The following is a 15,500-nucleotide window of genomic DNA, read 5'->3' as shown; positions in this document are numbered from 1 at the left end:
GGCCCTTTGAAAATGACGGAAAATCGGGGCCCAGAGCTAGTGGTGGTATGTACAGTACCCCTCCCCTCTGCTCCATATCCATATCCCATGGAGTCAAGTGGGCAGGAGACGAAGATGCTGAGAATTTACAACAGGTCTGCTCTGTATTCGTTTCCTTCGCTTTCATTGCTACTGTGCTGCGGATCTATGTACGAACTTTTATAGTGAAGGCTTTCGGCTGGGGTAGGTGGTCCTCCCAATGCAGTATCAAATCGGCGCTCGTGCTGACATGGCAAATTTCCAGATGATGGATTCATGGTACTCGCACTTGTAGGTTCCAACATGCTCGTACATTCGACTGGCAATATACTTATGTTATTTAGTGTTCACATGTAATGTTCGCTACCTGCGCAATCGGGGGCGTCTACTATGGCACAGGCCGACACATGGACACTCTGACGAATGAGGAGATTTTCAAAGCCATGAGAGTATGTTCTGAGATCCATCAGAGGATCTGTTACCTCAACTGAAAAAACATCTTTAGTACTGGTGGCTATGCTACATTGCCTACTGCTGGGCCATGATCGCATCCAAGATCTCCATCGGCCTGTTCCTCCTTCGTGTTACTGTCAAGACAGTGCACAAGTACATCATCTACACGACCATGGGACTCACCGTTCTCACCGGCCTCATCTTCTTCTTCGTCACTTTGCTTCAGTGTACACCCATCAAGTTTTTCTGGGACAAGTCCATCAAGACAGGACATTGCATACAAATGGATGTCATCATCGGCCTCACTTTCCTCTACAGCGCCATCTCGGTCATCTGCGACTTCACTTTTGCTATCCTTCCCGTCTTCCTTATTTGGGGCTTGAACATGTCTCGACGGAGCAGGATCATGCTGATTCCCATTCTCGGAATGGCTTGCGTGTATGTTTTACCCTTGGGAAACCAGTCTCTCCTCATCCGCTAACAAAGTTTCTACAGTGCAAGTGTAGCCGTCGTCGTACGCATGGCATTCGTCATGGACTTCAAGGACCCCGATTTCCTCTGGGCCACCCTCGACGTCGCCATCTGGAGCGACATCGAACAAGGTCTCGCCATTACCGCCGGCAGCCTGGCCACTCTCCGTCCCCTATGGCGCCAAGTCTCGTCCACACTCGGGATCGCCTCGAGTGGTACCCCATTTGGCGGATCCAAGCCCTCTGGCATGCGCACGCCACAGTGGAAAGGCGTGCCCAGCAACAACAGCAAGAAAAAGCCGGGCTTCTTCAGCCTATCAAGCACACTGTTCCGCACAGAAAAGGGCACAATCAGGGACAACGAGGAGGACTACGGCATGGGCGATCTCGCACCCATTCGTCTACGCGACGACCTCGTCCACGAGCGACACACGGAGAAGAGCGAAAAGGGCTTCAACACTTGGACGATTCAGGCCGGCAAGGTCTCGGACGAGGAGTGCAGGCAGGGCGCCATCACCATGCAAACCGAACTCCACCAACAGACTGAACGACGGTAGTAAGCGATATAGTAAATAACAAAAACTTCGCCAAATCAAATTTAAAAAAAATGTACATATAACACAAACATGCCCCTATATCCCGCTTCAAACCCATGCAACTCGGCAAAAAGGACAGGGCGCCATGCAAAGCGGACCCCGCTGTGGCAAAGGCGTAGGATCAGAAGTTTTTTTTTCTTTCTTTCTTGTTGATGGATACCCCTGGGCACTATTACTATGAGAGACGCTATGTAACGTTCAGAACATACACACCCGGAAATAAACGAAGCGTTGTGAATGAATAGATCATAACCATACTCTCGAAAGAAAAAACCCCCCCTTTTGCGTCTGAGTGACCCTCGAGAGACTCACGCCATGTGCACAGGTTGTTCGAACTATATGGAAGAATACTAGGATGCTTTGTGCTTATGCTTATGCATCTGCTTATGATGATGATGGTAATGACCACATCAATGCAAATTACTGTATCTGGCACGCAAGAAATCTTCGACTTGGGCAACGCTTGGTTCTCGCACGGCGTTGTTGAGAGGTGGAGTGTTTGCACTACTGGCCCCTGTTACTGCCGCGCCCATGGTATGTCGGTCTTGCAAGTCAAGAGTATCCATTTGTGCGTCGAGGTCATCGGGGACATGTTGTTGGGATGGCGGGTGGCTATTTGTGGCGCCGTTGTCATCACTACTCGTGTGTGTGGGCGGAGTGGCTGTTGCTGTAGGAGGTGTTTGTGGCCTTGGTTGGTTTTGAACTTTATCCCCGCGGTTGATGTCTTGTTTCTGTGCCTGTGCCTGCGGCTGTTCCTGTTCCTGTCTCAGGTCCCGACCGTTGATCCTCTGGTTGGTTGGAACGAGATCGGCATGAAATGGTTTCTTGGCGGTCCTGACAGCCTCGGTCTCGACTTTCCAACCCCCTCCTTTGCCATCGACAGTGTAGGACCCGCGGTCGTGAACAGAGAGTCGCTCGAACACGGCGTCTTGCTGCACAGTGTGGAAGAAGAGCTGCGTCCACAGTTTCCCCTGGGCCTCTTCTTGCTTGCGCATCTCCCGCTGGCCCTGTTCGACACGAGATTTCGCGTCCGTAGTGCCCCGCATATCCCCTCTGCGCAGCGCAGCAATCACCTCTCCCCACGCTCGCCGCGACTCCCATGGATCCTGCTCCGCCGGGTCGGGAACGTCCAGCTTCACAGACGGAAGCTTGTCCACGTCAAAGGTCTCGAGTTCTGCTCCATGCGCATCAGCAATGCTAAACACGCCGTTCCACGCCCCCTTGACCGTGTAGAGGTCGTGTTTCGGCTGCTCGAGATGGTATAAGCGGGCTTGAAAGCCATTCTTGGTTCCGGTGCCGAAGAAGCCTTTGCCCTCAAACTTGATATGCGAGACATATCCGCTCGAGGAGATAAGCGAATACGAGCCTTGCAATTCTGGATACGGCATTCCGCTAAGAATTCCCTTGACCTTGACATTTGGCACGGGAATCAGATAATCCTCGTCGTACTTGTCAATGTGTAGGACCGCATAGCCCTTTTGCTTGATATGCACACTGCCATTGAACGTAATTTCCTGCTGCGTGAAGCCCTCGGCACGCACACCGTGTTTCTCGTTCCACAGGTAGCACGCCGTGATGGGTGGGTGGTGACTGACTTGTTCAGACACCAATCTTGTTTCACCCAACTCTGCATCCTGCCAACTGCCGAGGAAGAGCTCGCCTAAGAAGGCGTTTAGAGGCTTCTTGACGCCCTCATCTTCCCTTCGCCCCGCGTATTGCTGGTTTCGCAGGGATCCGAGAAACCACTTGAGTACGAGGAGGGCGCGTTTCTCTGGGTCTGGCTCTGCAGCAGGAGCGACAAAGAGGTCTGGGTGATCGGCCCAGTATTGGGGGATTTCGACGGTCGAGTTTTCTGCGAGTACGAAGGGGGGCGCGGTGATGTTGCTGAGGTCTCCTGAGATGGTGGCTATGGAGGCGAGGAATTCCTTTAGGGTGGATCGGTTGGAGACGATGTCGTTGGACATGGTGAGGGGAATACTCCAATCGCTTTTGTCATTGTGTATAGGCGCTTGTTGGTGTAGTTAAGGGGGCTGTTACTTGGAGGCACAATGATGTCATGACATAGCGTTTTGGCGGCTTAGACCCTGACACGTGCGAACCGTTTGTGCTTCTGTAAGACGCTACTTGCCTTGGAAATTTGGAATTTAGACGTTGTGAAGACAGAGAGGGTAGAGAGTGCTTATTCTCATCGCGCTGCAATCTGGTATCAGGGCCCGCAGCAATTCGTGGTCGGTCAAAGTAGCTTGTCAAGACAACATCACCTTACACTTTTGTATGCATTCCAACGAACTTCTTGACAACTCTACCCTTATGAATGACAAAGTCAGCATACTTTATACCGTACTTCGGAGATTTCTAGCGGCAAAAGGTACCAGTCGCGACCAATAATGCAGTATAACATGGTCTGATGCCAGTCATGAATTACTTTCGTTATCTAGCCGCAAGATTGCAGTATAATATACACTGCCTACACCTGCACCTGGAACTTCATAATAGACAGGAGGATAAATACTAAAAATGACATATCTCCATGTTTCAAAATTAGATGCAGCTACGTAGCAGCAACACCTAGGTGTTAACTACCTTGATTTCCATAACCACTACAACGTCGACATCACAGCCCCTCACTATCCAAACCACACAACCATCATGCACACCTCCCCCATACTCTCCCCACGAAATCGGTCAAACCCCTCCCAAAACCCTCTTTAGCCCCCTCCTCTCCACAACCCATACTGCATCCGGAGCACAGCAAAACCCTAGCCTTTTGCGGAGTCCAAGCCCCAATTAGCATCGTGCATCCGCTTGCATCAACAACTAACCGAGCTGCTCTAGTACAGTGTAAAGTTCACTACGATAAGTGTATCACTTACATCGTATAACTCTTTGGCGTGTGGTCTGGCCCTCGGAGACGGAACATGTGGCTTAAGACCTAGTTGGAGTATGTATGAACCTAGGCGGGGAGGGGAATTATTATTACACGAAACTTTTTTTTCAATGGAGAAACTTGCAGAAGCCAAGTCCTTGGATACTGGACAGGTTAATTTCAATAGTGCTCACAACAACCCTAATTAACATACCCAGTCATGTACACCCCCCTACTCTCTCCACCCACGCTAGACGATCGCCAGGAATCTTGTCACGCAAGGGTAAGTATGTAAAGAGCTACCCAGAGCAACGGGGCGGGGGTTCCTTTCTTGTAGAGACAAGATGTTAGGTAAAAGGAGCATAAAGTAGGTAAAATTCGCTGAGGCTGGTTTGGCTAGAATCTGAAAGCTTATTTGATCATATTTGATGAGACCTGGGATACCGACAGAATGTGGCTGTAGACGATGGAATCATTACATCTTCGGATTTCTCAAGAGAAAGCCAAAGTTCGATAGGGTAAACAATAGACAATGTATGAGCTGTAGGGGGTCTCAGAGTACGGTAGGTGATTGTAGTATAAAGGCCCGTCAGCCTCAGATGTGGCTTAGAAGTAGCCCGCCTGCGTGCCTACCCCTCTTACCCCTCCATTCTCCATCGGGCTAGACAAGAAATGACCGTCGACAACAGGGTGTGGAGAAATAAACTGCAGACTCACGACCGAGATCAATCACTTAAAACGACGAAAAGTGGCTTCACCTAGCAGACATTGGCTTCTGTTGCTCTTGCAACGGTATTGTGAAGATTATTCCAATACTTTCTTTCTTTCTCTCTTTCTTTCTTGCTTTCTACGTAATTCCAGGAAACTGATTTATTTTTCGTCTGGAAGAAACATCATGTGTCCACGGCCGATTGAACTACTAAATGCCTCTTCCTCGTCCTCATCCACTACTGCATCACAATACCCACCGCCAACAGGAATTGAGTCGATAGTTCCCCAGACGGCAATATCCAAGTCTGCGTACGAGCATGCCGCAAGCCTATTGCACCCCGTGATTCTCAACCACAGCATCCGGGTGTATTCATACGCCAGAGCATTGGCTGTCCATGCATCGTCAACGTACTCGATGGACCCCTTGAAGCTCGACCTCCTCTTCACGGCGTGCATATTCCACGACATTGGTACAACGTCTGCATACGACGGTCCGCAACGCTTCGAAGTCGAAGGCGCAGATGCGGCCGTAAAACACCTTTCCCAACACGAGGTCAGCGAGTCAGAAAAGCATGAGGTTTGGACGGCCATTGCAATCCATACAAGTCCCGGCATCGCAGAGAGAATTGGCGAGTTGTCGCGGCTGGTCAGGGTCGCAGTCATAACGGACTTTGGGCGTAAAACTGAAGACTGGAATCTATTATTGCCGCTGAAGGAGGAGCTAGAAGGGATGTATCATCGTGGACATATCGAGAAGGTGCTTGGTGATGCGGTGGTTGCGCAAGCGATCGAGAAGCCTGCAAAGGCGCCCATGGTAAGCTGGCCGGGTGTGATGTACAAGGCCTGGCTTGCCGAACCAGATTGGGATGGAGTAAACAAAGGCTTCTGAGTGTTGAGAAAGCTGTTTGCAATTCGAACAGCGCCTCATGTCTGCTCAACCACCATCACTTCTCTCCAAGAATGTTGGATCACGTTCAATCTTGTTCTCAAACTTGGTCCACCACGCCTGGAATGCCTTCAAGGGTACTGTGTCACCCGAGCCCCAGCTCGTCAAGAAATCGTAGCAGTTTTTGATGATTCTTTGTGCCAACACCTTTGTCGTGACCGAGCGCTGCCCTCTTAATACCAGTTCACTGCCTTGGGCCGTATTTGTTGACGTTGCCGCCTCCTGCAGCTTCTTCTGCTCCAGGGCCGCAGCGACTTGCTGTGCAGGCTCCACAGATATGCCCAGTGCGAGGGGAACGGCGTTGCCGTCTGAGACCGCATCATCCACCATGGCATCGGTATCGCCGAGTCCGCCACCAGCGGGCCCACCCGCTTTGCTGTTCACTTTGAAGATGGCGCTCGGCTTCTCGTTGGCGATGGCACCGAGGAGCTGGAACTCTGATGCGCCCGGCAGTTGCGCGTAGACAGCGGCGGCCGTGCCATCTGGCAGCGTGATTCCTGGGAGCAAGAAGACGACAATGTGCGAAAAGGGCGGCTGCGAGGCTATCTGGAAGGCGAATTGTGTTTGTGACACAACTTGCGCGTCTGTGAGGATAGGGCGACCGGAGACGATAACCCCGAAAGAGGCCATGGATCGAGTATGTGGCGGCTTTTTTTTTCTCTGGCTGAATCGTGTTATCGAGTAGGTATAGAAAGTTATTAGCAACACTGCGATTGTTTCCTTGCTTGTGAGTGATGAAGGCTTTATTATGAAGACGCCTCAGATTTTGCGTGGGAGCTTCGAGCGTTTTCGAACCACTTCTGCGTCATTGGTCCAAGCTTACCAGGACTGCAATCTACAGGCTACCGGTAAGGTACAGGGACAGTTGCAGTCACCACTTTCAGAAAAGAGCATCACAATTTATGATAGACATGTATTCCGCCTGCAACAACATCATTCCTAGACAGCTAGATACACACCATGTCCTCGTTGCGTGTGTAAGGGTCTGTCTAGCGTTTGAACAGGCAACGCGATCACAAAAACATCGACTTCTTCACTTTGACCGAAAGGTTCGGGTAATCTTGTTAAACTCTGCCGTGCTTGCGATATAGCATATGCAATCGCTACTCCCAGCCAGCGTTTAATTGTACCTCCCACGGTCCCCTAGGGAGGGGACGCGGGGGTAGGTTTGCGCGTAATGCGCTTCTCATTCGTCGTATTCGCTACGACGTTGTGGCTACAGTCGCGTGAGCTCGAGTCCTGCCTAACGTGAGGAGCAGCAAATGCGAGACAAACATATTGTCCCTATCACGAGTATCTACAGGCAATCATCCCTGAAGTCACGTTAGGTCAACGTGTTCTGCCAAGTAATCGCGGCTGAGTTCTGCGGGAGGTGCGGAATGGTAGCAACTTACCTACGACGCGGATGATCGAGACGGATAATCAATGAAATAATTGTGGCAATGGCTTTGAAAATGATTCCAAGGATGGTGGCGAGTTTGGTTGTGGCAAAGTTCGCAAAAGACCAGATGAGGATAGTTGCTGGTGATCATTGAAATAATGGTCGCAAGAGTGATCTTGAGGAGGTCCTTGAGGGCAATGCTGGTTACGAGCAATCGTCCAAATAGAGGCCAGGGACTTCCATGTCGAAGAACAATAATAAGAGTGTTGAAGAAGGACATTACACATCACTCATCAGCATTGAACGACGACAGGGTCAAGGGTGTAGCGGAACATGAGTGAAGTACCTGCCAGTATCAGGGGAGAACCCAATGGTCGAAAGAATGTCATCGCAATCCGTTTACTTCTGCGTATTCTTTGACAATCACGGGAATCTGTGATGCGCTGCTCGTGCCTTTGAAAGAGCTGAAATAGCAAATGTCGAAGACGATCAGTCGGAAGATACTGGATGGAAATTTGGAGAAAGAGTACTAAGAATGAGTGACTCAAGCATGCCAACTCCAGCCAAAACAATAGCAATCACACTCACCTAAGAGATGCTTTAGCGCCTACCCAGGAAGCTTGCGGAAAATCTCTTGGATACTTACATGCGACCGCATGAGTAAGCTGGTATATGAATGTGGCTGGACCTGCATTGGACACGGCACAAACACCAGTACAAGCTGCCTATTGAGTGCGAAAGCATTCCAGAACTGAGATATCCGATATATACTTCAGCTGGTTGTTATCGTGAGGTTCGAGAACTCCGTCTTTAGAGTGCGTACGTGAGTGTGCGCAGAAGCGAGGGCGATGGAGAAATGACGATGTGGCTACATTCGGAATGAGAAACTCTTGCCGTGAACAAATACAGGCTTGTAGCAATACATGATGACATGAGAGGGTTGCCACGACGGTTAGAGAAGTACGAGTAATGTCGATGGTTGGCGCTGGTATGCCGACCTCTGTTGAACAGTATGTAGACATCACGAGGTCTAGGGAGGGGAAGCAAGGCTGACGGAGGGAATCAAGGAAGGATGAAAGGCCAGTTCAGGGATTGAGCCGATGGCCGATCCTGTGTCGGCCTGCGGGCATGACAACTCGTAATCGAGTCAAACGCAATAGATGGTGTTGTGAATATGAGCCGCGATGACGAGAGTGGACATGCAAATGAAGCAGGGGTCGATGATGAGTCCAGGTTGTGGTACTGTTGACACGATAGTCAGATGGTTCAGATCGTTGAAAGTAGAGGTAGAGGTAGAGGTAGGAGAAGAGATTGAAGAGTCGATAAATTTAGTACGATAAGCAGGTGATTTTGTTTGTTTACATGCCCCCGCAGAGCAATCTCGAAGGGCTAGGGAGTCGTCTTCAGCAAGTGCAAGTGCCTTGATGTAGAAGGCAGAAAACTGTCAGAGCTGTTCTTGCCCGCGCATCGGTTGGGTCCAGGCTACTGTGACTGTCATTCTGGGTCAGAACGCGGAGCCGCGACTATTCCCTTCCCACTGGGGCAAAGTAGGTGATGAAACTAAGATTGTAAGTGACAATTTTGGCTGCATTGGAACCCCTCAAGGATGGAGTGGACAAGATTATACCATGCAACGTGAACGTGTGGACAGCAGGAAGCATGAAAGGTATTCACGATATAAAGGCACAGTGCTGGTATTTCAATGCTACCTTTATACACGAACCCCGCCTTGACTGAAGGAGCACATCCAAAAATCTAATGATCAGGACCATATTCGCCATGACCAATACGTTTCGGGTTCTCTGCAGCCAAAGACGCCGATTTTTCATCACACGGTGGGCACTTTGCCCAACAAAGTGAATGAATTGACGTGTTCAGCAACGTCGAGAATGTAATGTGTATTGTGGGTGAATGCCTTCTTGAATGCACTTCGACACCGTCCTGCTACAAGTCGAACATGACTCTGCGTTCAAAGGAAGTAATCTGGTGTCCTTCGAGAAACCATGGGTTCGCCCGCGCGTGGACAAGGGTCGAATTGAAGGCTAAGCAATGTGGTCAGACAGGCGGCAGACGCATTTCGGATCAGAACTTACAAAGTGTATTTGAGATGCTCATCGATCTCCATAATTGCGGCTTGGTTACCGCATCTGTAGCAGTAATTCGGTGCTGACAATATCAGCAACTTGCTTGAAACGAGGAGTGATATAGCAGCGTACCTGAGAATATTGTCACAACATTTCTGTCTTGTGACCAATTATAGCCCTCCATAACGAGCTGGTGCGCCCTTGCAACGAGGGTGAGACCATTATTGTGATTGAACGCCTCTGAAATATCCTGGCCAAAGGTGTAGCCAGCACCACGGGGGGATATTCCCCAGCCACATCGGTCATCTGGGTCAGACCAGAGCAGGTCACACATGGGTCCCTCATGGGGAACTTCTTGTATGCGATCGAGAGCGCGGATATTGTCCAGTGTGTCGATGCTGGGTGAAAGACCGCCATGGAGACAAAATATCTGGTTGTCAATCAGGGCGGTAAGCGGGAGATAATCGAATAGATCGGTAAAATATTTCCAGACATTGGCGTTGCCGTATTTGCGGAGGCACTCGTCGTAGAAACCATACACCTGGGTGATCTGACGGGACTCGTGATTGCCACGCAGGATGGTAATACGCTGGGGGTATCTGATTTTGAGTGCAACAAGAAGCGTCACAGTCTCAACGGAGAAATAGCCTCGATCGACATAGTCACCTGCACAGCATCAGCATCATTAAAGGGAAGTAGGGTAGCACACCGCACCCATGAAGAGATAATTTGTGTCCGGATTGGGGCCACCAATCTTGAACAGTTCCATCAGATCATGGAATTGGCCGTGAATGTCACCGCAGACCGTGACGGGGCATTTCTGTAGTTGAATCAGTCGAGTGGTGCGAAGCAGGCACTGCACATGTACACACCACTGGCTGTACGTTGGACTCTTCTTGAAGCACCTCGCGAGCCTAGTATACCGTTAATATCAGACACTGGCTCGTTCACGGCGCGAATTGCGCAGACAACTGCGGCATACCTTGTCGCAGAGCCGCTGCACATCGCTTTCGGCGAGCTGCTTGCAGCTCATCAGGCTCTCGATCCAGCCGTCCAGCGTCGGAATTGTCGTGGGCTCTGTGGTGGGCGCAGACGACAACTGCATGGGCTCTGGCATCTTCACATCCTCCATGTTGGTGTCCATGGCGGGGTGGGGAAGAGGGCGGCGGGTTCGGTGGTGGGAGGTGGGGTGGTTGCTTGTTGTCGTGTAGTCGAGGGGTTGGTTCTTGCCCTTCAAACTAGGCAAATGACGTGCGGCCGCTGAGCGCGCAGGCTACTCGAGGAACAGGCGTGAGAGCGAGCTATGTGCGAGGCCAAGGTGGGTATGAGACGTGTGGAGAGGAGATGAGTAGAAGCAGTAGGGCCAATAAGTGGATGCAGCACCCAAGTCTCCAATGCAGTGAAGTCAGTATGCACGGCACGTGATGTACGGCGCCCAGGTAATCAATGTTAATGTTGGTAGGCGTGCGCAAGTGCTGGTCAGTGCTGATTATGCGGACATGATGTTCTTCCGGGCCCCATCACGTGATTGCGCACGGACGGCGTTCGCGCGGCCGGCCTTGGCGGCTTGGCGTGCGGGACCGCCTGGTCTTGTGTCGTTCCTCGTCGCGACCTCTTTCTCTTTCCTACACTCAACTCCACCCAGCAATTGCAACCCACAAACACACAACCAGCAATTGCCACAACATGTTCAAACGTACTTTTGCCAGCGCCTTCGCTGCTATCAGTTCTGAGAATATGGAAGTCACCGTCGACAGCCCAGAACAGCAGGTATGTCCCCCATTGCTGCTCCTCACGTTAGGCAGGACTCGAGCTCACGCGACTGTAGATACAACAACGACTTACGGAGTACGAAATCTGGGATGCGCATTACGCGCAGACCTATCCTGCGTCCCCTCCCCAGGGGACCGTGGTAGGTACGGTCAAACGCTGGCTTGGTGCCGCGATTGCATTCGCGGTCCCTCGCCGCTTCGTCGACCGATTCCCTCAAGTGCAGCAGATCATTGCGATCCCAGTTATCAACAACGAGGGCTCTTTGAAGAAGCGCCTCATCGATGCTTTCGGTCTTGAAGAAGAGAGCCTCTCGTCTCGAGCAGCAAGAAGAGAAGCTCAGCTCCAATGGCTCGAAGAAAACCCATCACCCTTGACGCGTCGTCTGCAAACAAACATGCGCGAGCGCGAGTCGCGTTTCCACTCGCCAACGCCACTGCCACGCAAAATAAACATGCGTCATCTACCAGCCACACCAGGCTCACCAGACATCTGGTCACCTGGTTTTAACAACCCAGCTCCACAACGCATATCCCCCATCGCATTCGACCGAATTACACCGCCTGGCACACCGATTCTTGAGCCTGAATCCGATAACGAGGATGACGATCTCGACATCAGCCTGGACTTCTCCTTTTCAGACATTCTCACATCTACACCTCCGCGAAATATCGTCACAGACGCTCCCGAGCCCATCAATTGGAATAGCCCAAGCATCTACGCTCCCGATCCCCACTCAACACACATCTCACAGCCAACTCCGGTCACGCCCGTGCGCGAAAATTTGCTTAAGCAGCAGCTGCGCAGAAGTGCAGAGCTATCCGACATTGAAGAAGAGACTTCTTTTGAGATTGCAATTGAATCGGTTTATACTCCCAAGGGCGCCGAAGAAGATTCATCTGACCTTCCCGATGTCCCGTCGTCACCTTTCGAGTCTGACATTGAGTCGCCAATTTCGATGCCCAAGACACAAACACCGTCGTCACCTGTGCAATCAGACGCCGGCTCTTCACCTTTTCAGTCAGACGCCGACTCTTCACCTTTTCAGTCGGATGTCGACTCGTCCCCATTCCAGTCAGATGTCGACTCGTCCCCATTCCAGTCAGACGTGGGATCGCCAACCCCGGCACCTGTGCAAACCTACGAGGACGATCTCTCGTTTCTTGTTGATAATTCGCCACTCCCAGCCCGCAAGACTGTTCGTTGGGCGAAAAACTCACACGTAAAAGCATTCTATTTTGACGAAGGGGTCGAAGACATGCTAGATTCCACACTGGAATCTATTTATTCCAACGTCGATGAGTTGGAAATGTCAGAGGAGCTGACGTTAGAAACCCAACTGCTGAAAGAGAAGACGTTCGTTTGTCCCCTCGACACTAAGGAGATCGATTTCTTGGAGAAAATAGCCGAAGCCTCAGCATTTGGTCAAGATGGGGACTTTTCGATTGTGGATGACAAGCTCAAGGCCAGGGACTTTGCTACCTTGTTGCCAAGTATGTTCAATGGAGACCCAAAGGCCTGGTTGAACGACAATATTGTCAACGAATACCTTTCCATACTAGTCGATTACAAGAAGAGAGATGCTGGCTTCGAGGCCAAGCGGGGCGGCCCTGCCCCACCCGTACACGCTTTCTCGTCATTCTGGTACACCAACATGAAGAAAGGCACAGAGTCAGTTCGAAGATGGGCCTCGAGATTCCAACTGGCTGGAGTGCAGTACCTCGACGCTGAACTTATATTGTATCCAATCTGCGATGTCGGACATTGGCGGTTGATTGCTGTCAAACCCAAAGCACGTTCTATCGAATACCTCGATTCCCTCGGCTTTGATGGAAAGCCATACATTGCCAAAATGTTCGAATATCTAAAGATGGAACTGAAGGAAGCCTTCATCGCAGAGGAGTGGTCTGTGGTAGAAAAACAGCGCAGCTCTCGCCAAATGAACGGAAGCGATTGTGGTGTTTTCACCCTTTTGAATGCTCTGGCACTCTTGCGAGGCGAAGAGGCCGACAAGGTCATTGCTTGCGACGGTATGCTGGACGCACGCGAGCGTATCGCAACTACACTGATGGCCGGAGTTCCCACTACTGAGATGGAGTGAGCCATACACTTCCGGCCACGACTTCATGAATTTCCTCTCACCCCATTACACTACACGACTTTACGAATTTTCTTTTTCTGTTATTGTGTTTCATGCACCAAGCGACGGTTATTGAGCGAGGGTTTCAGCATTTTGGTTTTCGGAGTTTGTTTGTTTTGGTTTTTCGTGTTTTGTTTTGTTTTCCATGGGTGGCGTTTTTGTTTGCTTTCAAGATTGAGGTTTCTGCTTTGCGTTTGGATTTTCAGGACAGCAACATGGAGGCATAGTGACAGCAAGGTTGGATTTGCATTGCAAAGGTGTTCGGTCGCTCATGAGGTTTACGTTCTGGCCTTGATACCCCCTTTACCGCCCACAGAGGCTTACTTTTGATTGTACTTGTTTTTTGCTTTTCAGTAGCGGGAGTAGTAGCAGACTGGTGGACGGATGGTTCAATGATGATTATACATGAAATTTCTCGGGTTGTGTGTGTGAGATCGTAGTAACAAAGATAGTCAATGGCACCACATGAAACCGAAGAGTCAATGTACTATGTAGCACACATGCTAAAATGCTCGCTACATTATTGTGCGGATAAAACTGTTGATATTGCTACTAACCCTCTTGACAAGGATATTATACCAGCCTACTGTGCTACCTTGATGGTGAGCTTACCAAAGTGCTTTTGGTCCCACATGTACTGATATGCCTCCTTCAAATTCTTGAGATCAAACACTTTCTCATCAACAATGGGATGAATGTCATTAGCCTCGATAGCGGCGCACATGTCCTCCATCTGCAGCCTTGAGCCAACGAAGATACCACGCACAGTGCAAATGTTCGACAAAGTCTCGAGGAAAGTAGGCTGGTTTTTCTCCTCTCCGCCAATAAAGCCGATGATGTCGATGACACCATCGATCATAATGGCCTTGAGCGATTGAGCCATGGTCTTGGGGCCACCCACCTCAACGACGTGGTGGACACCGGCTTGACCGGGAGTCAGCTTCTTGGCCTCCTCACCCCAGTTGGGCGTCTCCTTGTAGTTGATGACGTAGTCGGCGCCGTATTTCTTGAGAAGGTCGGCCTTCTTCTGCGAACTGGTGGTTGCGATGACGACCGCACCGGCAGCCTTTGCGAATTGCAGAGCAAAGATGGAAACACCGCCGGTACCCTGTGTGAGGACCCACTGGCCGGGTTTCAAGGCGCGGGACTCGAGGCCGTAGAGAGCATTCCATGCAGTGAGGGCGGCGCAAGGAAGCGTGCTGCCTTCGTTGAAATCGAGATTCTTGGGCATGGCGACGAGCCCTGTCTCATCAAAGACTCCGTACTCGCGGAGTGTGCCGTCGAGGACACCACCCAGGCCTGTCTTTATGGTGGTGGAGTTGAGGGAGCCGGCCTGGTGGCCTTGGTTGAAGAGCGTGACTACCTTGTCGCCGGGCTGGAATCGTGTGACGCTCTTTCCGACAGCCTCGACAACACCAGCTCCATCGGATCCTGGGACGACAGTGCCACCGAGAGGGAAAGGATACTTGCCCTTGGGGATGACAAGGTCGCGGTAGTTGAGCGATGCGGAGTGGACTGTTTGGATTGTTAGTCGTATTGAAAGTTGAAGCAAGAATGGAATTGCTTACTCTTGACGAGGACATCCTTCTCACCAACTTCAGGAACAGGGGCTTTTTCATTGTATTTTAGCGAATCGAAGCCATTCTGGCCCTCGATAGTCCATGCCTTTTGTGTTGATGGTGCCATGGTGTAGATTGTGAAGGCAGATGTGACGAGTGAACTTCAGAGTGGATGTGAAGGGCTGTTGCAATTACTAGATCTGAATGAGTTGCAACATGCGGATTGAGTCGACTTATTATATTTCATTCTTCCATACTGTGGTAACTAAAGGCAGCGGCCGACATGACCAAGCAGTGCCTACATGCCGTATGCTCGCCGTGCACGGAAAATGTGGGGTCCTCGCAAGCCCGATCATGACGCAACAATGGCAGAGCTTAGCCTCTTCACGTCACAACCCCTAGTCCCTGTATGCTTTCACTTCGCTGGATGCTGGAGGAAAGGGCTGATTGAGGAAATAGAGAAGTAGGTGGTGAGGAGCCGATCATACTAGTGCATGCTCTAGTGC

The 15,500-nt window shown here is 50.8% G+C and overlaps 8 protein-coding genes across 8 annotated transcripts; 3 read left to right on the top strand and 5 right to left on the bottom strand.

The window, feature by feature from the left end:
- Positions 1–12: 12 nt before the first annotated feature.
- Positions 13–1,498, top strand: IAQ61_003664 (uncharacterized protein; the record flags this gene model as incomplete). The annotated part of the gene is made up of 6 exons (XM_003837170.2): positions 13–45; positions 135–222; positions 284–309; positions 363–467; positions 524–909; positions 967–1,498. 6 exons carry the CDS (start codon positions 13–15, stop codon positions 1,496–1,498), a joined length of 1,170 nt encoding a protein of 389 aa, XP_003837218.2.
- Positions 1,499–1,947: 449 nt separating this feature from the next.
- On the bottom strand, positions 1,948–3,501 carry IAQ61_003663 (uncharacterized protein; the record flags this gene model as incomplete). Its single annotated transcript, XM_003837169.2, has 1 exon — positions 1,948–3,501. One exon carries the CDS (start codon positions 3,499–3,501, stop codon positions 1,948–1,950), a length of 1,554 nt encoding a protein of 517 aa, XP_003837217.1.
- Positions 3,502–5,298: 1,797 nt separating this feature from the next.
- Positions 5,299–6,003, top strand: IAQ61_003662 (uncharacterized protein; the record flags this gene model as incomplete). Its single annotated transcript, XM_003837167.2, has 1 exon — positions 5,299–6,003. The coding sequence occupies one exon, from the start codon at positions 5,299–5,301 to the stop codon at positions 6,001–6,003; it is 705 nt and encodes a 234-aa protein (XP_003837215.1).
- Positions 6,004–6,048: 45 nt separating this feature from the next.
- Positions 6,049–6,690, bottom strand: IAQ61_003661 (uncharacterized protein; the record flags this gene model as incomplete). Its single annotated transcript, XM_003837166.1, has 1 exon — positions 6,049–6,690. The coding sequence occupies one exon, from the start codon at positions 6,688–6,690 to the stop codon at positions 6,049–6,051; it is 642 nt and encodes a 213-aa protein (XP_003837214.1).
- Positions 6,691–7,262: 572 nt separating this feature from the next.
- Positions 7,263–7,677, bottom strand: IAQ61_003660 (uncharacterized protein; the record flags this gene model as incomplete). Its single annotated transcript, XM_066096049.1, has 2 exons — positions 7,459–7,677; positions 7,263–7,299 (listed from the first exon to the last, which is right to left on the bottom strand). Exons 1-2 carry the CDS (start codon positions 7,590–7,592, stop codon positions 7,263–7,265), a joined length of 171 nt encoding a protein of 56 aa, XP_065953925.1. The 5' UTR covers positions 7,593–7,677.
- Positions 7,678–9,118: 1,441 nt separating this feature from the next.
- IAQ61_003659 (uncharacterized protein) lies at positions 9,119–10,990 on the bottom strand. The gene is made up of 6 exons (XM_003837164.2): positions 10,508–10,990; positions 10,398–10,439; positions 10,240–10,345; positions 9,658–10,191; positions 9,535–9,607; positions 9,119–9,483 (listed from the first exon to the last, which is right to left on the bottom strand). The coding sequence occupies exons 1-6, from the start codon at positions 10,667–10,669 to the stop codon at positions 9,411–9,413; spliced, it is 990 nt and encodes a 329-aa protein (XP_003837212.1). The 5' UTR covers positions 10,670–10,990; the 3' UTR covers positions 9,119–9,410.
- A 175-nt stretch (positions 10,991–11,165) lies between these two features.
- IAQ61_003658 (uncharacterized protein) lies at positions 11,166–13,923 on the top strand. The gene is made up of 2 exons (XM_003837163.2): positions 11,166–11,295; positions 11,354–13,923. Exons 1-2 carry the CDS (start codon positions 11,212–11,214, stop codon positions 13,394–13,396), a joined length of 2,127 nt encoding a protein of 708 aa, XP_003837211.2. The 5' UTR covers positions 11,166–11,211; the 3' UTR covers positions 13,397–13,923.
- A 95-nt stretch (positions 13,924–14,018) lies between these two features.
- Positions 14,019–15,121, bottom strand: IAQ61_003657 (uncharacterized protein; the record flags this gene model as incomplete). The annotated part of the gene is made up of 2 exons (XM_003837162.1): positions 14,019–14,950; positions 15,004–15,121. The coding sequence occupies 2 exons, from the start codon at positions 15,119–15,121 to the stop codon at positions 14,019–14,021; spliced, it is 1,050 nt and encodes a 349-aa protein (XP_003837210.1).
- Positions 15,122–15,500: the final 379 nt, after the last annotated feature.

This window comes from Plenodomus lingam (assembly GCF_022343315.1).
Source record: "Plenodomus lingam strain CAN1 chromosome Unknown contig_18, whole genome shotgun sequence".
In the NCBI taxonomy this organism is placed as follows: domain Eukaryota; kingdom Fungi; phylum Ascomycota; class Dothideomycetes; order Pleosporales; family Leptosphaeriaceae; genus Plenodomus; species Plenodomus lingam.
This window is presented reverse-complemented; position numbering and strand designations above follow the sequence as displayed.